The sequence below is a fragment of the Bison bison genome, unplaced genomic scaffold (genome assembly GCF_000754665.1).
Source record: "Bison bison bison isolate TAMUID 2011002044 unplaced genomic scaffold, Bison_UMD1.0 scf7180017864039, whole genome shotgun sequence".
Lineage (NCBI taxonomy): Eukaryota > Metazoa > Chordata > Mammalia > Artiodactyla > Bovidae > Bison > Bison bison.
Window position 1 is genome coordinate 3,033,833 of NW_011494611.1, and position 8,050 is coordinate 3,041,882.

The following is an 8,050-nucleotide window of genomic DNA, read 5'->3' on the forward strand; positions in this document are numbered from 1 at the left end:
GTTACCAATTGCCCAATGCATTTCTTCCTATAACCCTAAAGCCAACGGGCCAGAGAACATAGCAGGCAGGGAGGCCGTGCTCAACTGGTTCTCGTCACTGCCACCCGTTTCTACACAGCTAACACGATGGTCTTTTCACCCACCCCAAATCCCCTACGGTGGCGTACAAGGGGGGATGGACATCTGAGAGCTCCAAGCAAAGAGAAGCTGGACTTAGAATGCAGGTGCATCGAATGACTGGGAACAATTCCTTTTGTAAATTGGGCGATTTCTAATTCTTTGCTTTCCACAAAACTGAAGAAGGATCTAATGGAGTTGTCAGTGAAGAGACCGTTAAAAATAATGTCTGATGATAGACCCGTGTGATTTTTGGCATACAACTTGGAAGGAGTTCAAGGAATTGAGTGACACTGCTGAAACAGGATTCCATCCTATCCCTGGCTCCTTATTTACATGATCAAGGCTTCTAAGCTTTTACACTTAAGAAAGTGGAAAAAAAGGAACTAAATTAATGCTGAATCTTGTCTCCCTCGACAATAAGAAATATTAATTCACAGAAATGTGAGCCAATGGAAGAAGAAATAAAACCCCATCCATTTCATTAAGAGGTGCATTTTCCATAAAGTTTTACTTTTATGTTTGCTATTTATCTAAATTTGCTTTTGACAAATTGTATGCTAATAACAACTCGATCAGGGGAAAAAATGTTTTAAGACGTAGAGCTTTATGATCCAAACAAATTTTTTAGAAATTTCTATTTCAATTTACGTACATCTTGTTGTGGGAGATGAGTGTGAAACAGTGATCAATAAAAGACTCTCAAGCATAAAAAATATATCACAGTAGGATAAAATCCTGTGAGAGAAGCGGACTGGAAATATGAGTTCAAGGAGAAAAAGGAAAGATGTAAAATTTCTGACTGTTGAAGACGAGCCTGTTCATTATGTTTTTTATTTTTTAATGAATGATGGTGGATATCAGAAACGGTGGAGTTTGGAGTCCCCTGGATACATTTAAAAGAGTAGTCCACAGTTTTATTTCCAAAATGCCACATTTTAAAAACACAGTACTCCAGAAATTCTGTCCTTTGCAATTATTTAAACTTTGGATAGAAATGTTAGATGTCCACTCAAAAATGTGAAAGAGAATACGATTCCTCAAAATTCTTTTAGGAGACACTGAAGAAAAGAAGTCTGAAGCCATCAGCCTTTCTGCTTCTAGAGGTAACCCCGAACATGTCAACATCCAGGACTTTGGCTAGTACCACTGGCCTCTGTTTTGCATTTTTTGTGTGCCAAGTCGCTTCAGTCGGGTCTTGTCCAACTCTTTGTGACCCGATGGACTGTAGCCCGCCAGGCTCCTCTGTCTCCAGAATACTGGAGTGGGTTGCCATGCCTTCCTCCAGGGGATCTTCCTGACCCAGGGATCAAACCTGCATCTCTTACATACACCTGCACTGGCAGACGGGTTCTTTACCACTAGCGCCAGCTGGGAAGCCCCACTTTGCATTTTTTGTTCCCCCTTACAAATACTTTCATACCAATCACTACACTCTGACCTCAACAATCCTACTAGAAAGACAGGTAGATTTTATTATACCCCCTAATCAATGAAGACCTTATGGCTCAGAGAGGTTAACAGGCCCTTGCACAGCCCCACAAGGGGCAGACCCTAGGTCTCCTGGCTTACAGGCTAGGGATCCTTTGCTATGGAAACCCTCCAATCAGGACCCCCAACCCACCTTGGACCACCTGATGAAGAGTCAGCAGCAGGGATAAGATGCTCCTGGGAAGAAGGCCAGAACCCTTCCTTTCTGAGTGGCTGTAGCAAAAGAGCTGAGGGTTGGTTCTGGCAGGCTCAAGCCCAAAGCACTGCCAACACCAACTGAAACGGGAAACTAACTATCAGCTGGCACTACGAAGCAGGACCTTCACCGCTCAGGATCATAACAGACCAAAACCCACACGGCTGTGTCTGAATGGCTGTCTGCTCTTCCGCTGCTCCTTCCAGGGCTGCGGCCAAGACCCCACCTCCTTTTTCCCCTCCTCTCCTCCCCGGGCAGCCCTGGTGCCCAAAGCTCGCTGCCTAGAAACATCCTTGCAGGATCCAGGCTCCCAGCTGACTGACTCTCCCTCCTGTACCAGATCTAGGGACCCCCTTCTGCTCACCCATCTCCAGGACAGGACCTTCCTCCCTCACAGCCCTGTCTTCAGTTACCAAACACTTTCTGTAATCACAGAGCCCTCCCTCGTACTGATTCGCAATCACCTCCTGGTGATTTTCCTGCACTGGGATTGCGGCTACTTGGAATGTGTCTGCTCAGTCCCCTCCCATCAAAATGCTGTAAGCTGTGAACACTATAAGTGTTCCATCATCTCTTCTGCACCATTCCTCCATGGGCTGCATGCTTTTTTTGCTGTAAACCCAGCCTGTCTTGTCTTCATCAGCTAGGACAAGGATGGCAGCAAGTGTCCATTTCAGATTTTTCAATTCTAGCTGACTGGCCATGACTTCTTAGTGTACTGTGCTGAGAAGGATTCTGAGGTACACTTTTGGGACATGTGCAGCCAACAGTTAGGGATGCCTTTCACTATTGGTCTTACCCAACAAAACTGTCATGGTCAGTATTATCTCTGCTCTTCTTGCTAAAAAAGAAACTTGATATGTTGCTCCCAAGCTCCATAATGATTTCAATGGCAGTGACAGTCTTTCAAGAGTGAGAAGTACCCTTTTTGGTACACAGAATTTCTGGGCAGCAGGGAACTAGCAGAGACTACTTGCAAGCCTGGCAGCCAGCCTCCTGGGCATCGATGCCCCTCCCCACGCTCCTCGTCTGAGAAGCTGCCAAGTACCATCCATGTGTCCATGACCAGGCTCCTCCATGGGAAGTGCCTGGGATAATGTTTGTGCCACTGGGAACACTGTTCATCTGATGGCTGTTAAAGGGCCAGTGAGGACCTGGGGGTGGGGACAAGGGGGATGGAGCTCAGAGAGCCCGCAAACGGGAGGCTCCCTCATGAGACAGCACTGGCTGATCGAATAGGAGCACTATTCTGTTCAGTGGCAGAGCTGGCCAGAGCCCTCTGCGTCCCTGCCAAGTGCCTCGGGAACATGTTAACTCCACAGTGCCCAGCCACACTGTAGCACAAGCTCATTCAAAGAGTAACTCTAACCAGCATTCCGCCCTGGCCACAGCCCAGGGAATGCCTTCCCGCCTTGTTTACTTCCAGGAGCAGGTGGGACAGGGTGTTATGAAGTTGAGTTGCCAAGTCTCTTCCATCTCCCAGGGCTTTGCTCGCCCCTTTATAAAATGAGGGCACCGTGTGCCAAATCTATAGCACGTGGGGCTCCATTGCTCACTTTCACATCCGTGGTAGACATCAATAATCAATCATGCCACCCTTCAGAACCTTCAAGATGGAACTCCTAATAGCCAGCAGCAACTACTTGGACTTGGACCATAAGATAATGTCTACATGCCATTCTGAGAAGGGATGAGTTCATAAGGTTTCATTCTAACATCATTTTTTTTTAAATTGCCTTTCTTTCCTGCTGCTAAAAGGCCAAGCCAGATTCCTTCAAGCCTGACCCTTGACAGAAACTACACCCTCAAGGTGGAAGGTCAGCCTTGATGGGTGTGAGACAACCGTCGCCACTAGCAGGAAGTGCCCAGCTCCGGCTTTGGTACCAGCTCCCAACTGGCAGCTCCACAGCTAACCATTGCTTTTAAACCTTTTCCACAGGGTCCTCAAAAGCAGTTTACTCATAAATCTGAAAACATCCTGAAAGTCCCTGGATTTTGGTGGGGCAGCGGGGAGCAGTATTAGAAGGAGCTCAGGGGAGAAAATCAAGAACCACCCAGAAGCCATGTCTTCTGACACCTCATCCAGTGCTGGCTTTCTTCCCCATCCTATTTCTTCTCTACAGCACACTGGCTTGTTTCTCAGACTTGGGGAAAAAGCAGAAACTATTGCTACTCTTTCCTTTTGAAGGGGTATGTTATACTATCAACACGAGTATTACTGCGAATAATGGTGAATTATTTACTAAGTACGATGTTTAGTACTTTATACACGTGATCGCGGTGCATCCTCACACAGCCCCATGAATCCGCAGTTGTGAGAACTGAGGCACAGAGAGGTCAAGCGGCCTGCCCAAGCTGTAACGGACACTAAGTCAGGGAACCTGCGTTCCCAGGTTGAGGAGCCGAGGTTTTCCGCGCACAGCACCGTCCCCCACCCGCTGTCCCTTTGTGTGGTTCCCACACCCGTGGGGCAGCCAGGACAGGGAGCATGCCTGCTTTAGCAGGAGAGGAGAGCAAGGCACAGCAAGGGGAAGGCGCCTGCTGCTGAGAAGCAGCTGAGCCGGAGACCAGCGTCCGTGGCTGGCACGAGGCCCTGGGGCCACTCACTGTGCAGGCAGCTGACCCAGGGAGGACCCCCCCAGCATTTCCTTAGCGTGGCCGCTCCAGGCTTCCCCCCTGAAGCCTGACTGCCGACCCTATCTCAAGATTCAGATTCAACTACCCTTCACCAGACACCTCCTGGTGAAGGGCATACATAGCTTCTGGGTCCAGTGAGTCTTAAAACACCGCCCGCCCCACAAAATTGAGCATGGGCAGATCGTCTCCTCTGTTAACGAACACGTCCCTTATAGGCTGACACAGTCCTTGGCTGTAGGGTGTGAAGCCGGGTGGAGGGAGCTAAGACACAAGTCCTGGAGCAGACTCTTCTTTCACTTGACACCGAGCTAGGTCACTCATGCTCTTCAGCAAGTATTTCTGGCTCATTCCGCTTCTGTCTCGGGGGAGGATGGCATTTTCCAGCCTCCCTGAGGATGCTCCCTGACTAACCCGAATGATGCCAGAAGCAGGCTGCCAGCAGGACACTGGAGTGACCCAGGTGGGGCAACAGAGACCACAACCAGCTGAGGCACAGCGGGGAATGGGAGCTCGAGGCTGATCCCCAGCGGTTGCGAAAAACGGCAACAGGACTTGAGTTTAAACTCGGGGAAAGAGAGCCAGGGGAGCCTTCCCCTACCAGGCCCTGCCTGCCTCTCACGGGACGGAAGCCTGGAATTCAGGAGGAGGTGGGCAGAGCTGCCCCAGGAGGGACAGGCAGGTGGCCTCCCGAGCACACAAATGTGGAGGACAGCGAGGATGCAAATGGAGGTCTGGGAACTAACCAGGCAAGGCCTCTGTGCCAGGATGCGGCATGTGGACTATATTTTACAGGTCGGGGTTGCAAAACTGGTGGCCCATGGAAGGACTCTGACCACAGATGTTTCCTTTGGCAGATTTTAAAAGTCAAATTAGTCACCAACATTTAAAGCCAGAAGAATTTACCTTAAAATTCTCATTTCTGGCACGTGCTGTGTCAGAGATCCAGGCATGCTGAGCCCATCTTCCCAGTTAGTTACCATAACTCTCCAGCTGGACCTGAGCCCCACCACCTGCCTGTCTGGCTCATCTCCACAATGCTAAATAAATGTATCTGTTGGGCCTTGCGGGCATCTGCGTTTGCAAACCTGGCAGGACTGTAGGCAGCCTCGGAGGGGTATCCCCTGGCTCACGCTGAGAAACGGGGAGCGATGGTTTCTAAGAAGCTCATTTCTCTGAGCTCCTCTGAGCCCAGCCCAGACCACAAGAGGCAGAAGAACATGCCAGACTACGACTCATCTGATCCTGATCAGACAACTAATCTGAACAGGACCCACACTGAAAGTCGCCCCCGGGGAAGCCCAGAAGGAAGAAACGCAGACGGGCATTTAGGACACTGAGTGATGCGCGCTGTGCTGGATGCACAGTGGGAGGGGCTCCACGAGGCCCACAGGAAGTTCCAGGCATTTGACCTGAAAATCTTAAAGGACAGGTTGGCTTTTGCCACGTCAAGTGGGAAGACAAGCGCTCCAGAGCAGAGCTGAGCAGGTAAAGGCGAGTGTCAGGAGCCGAGGCCCTTCCCTGAGGGCAGAGGGGAGCCACAGAAGGCCCCTTCAGCCGGCCAGGGGCAGGGAGCCCAGGCCTGTCTCCCCCAGCACTGTGCCGCACGTTCCCACCCTGGCCCGGGCCCACCCCGGCCCGGGCCCGACCCTGCGGACAGGCGCTCACCCAGGGTCTGCTGGTTGCGGACGCCACCGATCACCACGCAGATCTCGGCAGGCACGTCGCCGGTGGTCCCATCCTTGCTGACCGCCTTCTTCTCCTCCTTGGCTTCGCCCTGCCAGATCACCTCCTGGATGTAGTCGTCCGGCAGCTCCGTCTTGACCTTCACCTCCGTCATCGTTCCCTGCTCGGTGCTGAGCGAGGCCTCAGCCGGCGCGGGCTCTGGCCCCTCCAGCTTGTTGCTTTTCTGGCTGCGCTTCAAGCGCTCCCTGGCAAAGAAGAGAGTCTGCTCAGACTGGACCCCAGCACCGCCCCAGACCTACCTGGAAAACACCCCCTCCCAGTCCAGGAGGTTGCAAAATGTTCAGCTACAGACCCACCTCTCATGTAACCGTTTCCTTAAAAAGCACATGCCACATGCCCTTGAGGATCCTCTAGGGAGCCCTGGGGGCTCCGAGGAACACAGTTTGAAAATCACTGGGCTCGGATGGCTCCAATTCCACCCATTTTGTTGATGGAGAAGCTGAGGTCTAAATGTGACCAGTATAACTGGAGCTACATGAGACCTGCAAGGAAAGCTCTGGCTGGAAGAAATCAGTTCTTCTCAAGCTTCAATGTGCCCATGAATCATCTGAGAATCTTGGTAAGACGCAGATTTGGTTCAGAAGGTCTGGGGTCTTGCCTAAGAGTGCATTTCCAGCAAGCAGCCAGGGGGGTAGGTGCTACACTTGGAGTGGTAGGGGTGTCAGTGGCTTGATGTGTGCAGAGCGGGGTCCGCTCCACCCTTTGCAGAAGGGCTGCAGAGTTCCTCCTGCTTTATAGACAGGAACATATAAGCCGAAAGGCAGGGAAGCTATGGAACCAATCTGGGTCCCCACCCTCTGGCCTCTAGGTGGCTCTTCAAATAAGAGAAACCATTCTCAAGTTAATATGCTCAATATGGAGGAGAGCACTGAGGTCTTGCGCAGAGCTGTGACCTGCCTGGGGCCACACACAAGACTGGTGGCCAGCCAAGGCAAGAAGCCAGGTCCCCGCCATCCACTGGAACCACTCTCCTTTCAGGGAGACTCTGTCTTATCACAAGGGCCCCTCGTCCTTCTGGCATTGGTTGGAAAAGCCAAGGTGTGCACAAGCTGGGGAATCTGATCATGTTCCAGGCCTGTGATGTTGCCTTGGCCAGGCCCAGCCCTCGCCACTGCTCCAGAAAGGCAGCTGCACCATGAACTTCAAGGCCCAGACTCAGGCAGGCTCCGTCAGGCCCAGCTAGTATACCAACTGGAGCTCAGCGGAGGTGTCCAGGCTGGGAGGCAGGACCTGGGGTCTCATCCTGGGTTGGCTGGGGGCTTGCTGTGTGACTCTGGACAAGACCCTTCCCCCTCTGGGCTTCCAGCTCCATCTACCCCAAGAGCATGGACTTTATCATGGCCACTGTCCCTCGCAGCTCTCAGCTTTCTCCCAGGTTGGGGAACTGAGCAGAGACAGAGAAGGAAGGCCCTAGCTGATGAGGAGGGGGCACAGGAGGGCCACTGGGGAGGTGCTGTGGACACCACTGCACCCCCAACCCCCACTTCATATGGTGAAGTCCTAATCCCCAGTGAGACCGTATCTGGAGATAAGGTCCCCCACTTCATATGGTGAAGTCCTAATCCCCAGTGAGACCGTATCTGGAGATAAGGTCCCCCACTTCATATGGTGAAGTCCTAATCCCCGGTGAGACCGTATCTGGAGATAAGGTCCCCCACTTCATATGGTGAAGTCCTAATCCCCAGTGAGACCGTAGCTGGAGATAAGGTCCCCCACTTCATATGGTGAAGTCCTAATCCCCGGTGAGACCGTAGCTGGGGATAAGGTCCCCCACTTCATATGGTGAAGTCCTAATCCCCGGTGAGACCGTAGCTGGAGATAAGGTCCCCCACTTCATATGGTGAAGTCCTAATCCCCGGTGAGACC

At 51.8% G+C, this 8,050-nt stretch overlaps 1 protein-coding gene across 1 annotated transcript in view; it reads right to left on the reverse strand.

The window, feature by feature from the left end:
- Positions 1 to 8,050, reverse strand: part of ZNF618 (zinc finger protein 618) — a 123,669-nt gene that overhangs the window by 69,902 nt on the left and 45,717 nt on the right. The window contains exon 3 of the mRNA XM_010835192.1: positions 6,107 to 6,369. Within this exon, the coding sequence (XP_010833494.1) occupies positions 6,107 to 6,369 (263 nt within the window). The remainder of the gene's footprint in view (positions 1 to 6,106; positions 6,370 to 8,050) is intronic.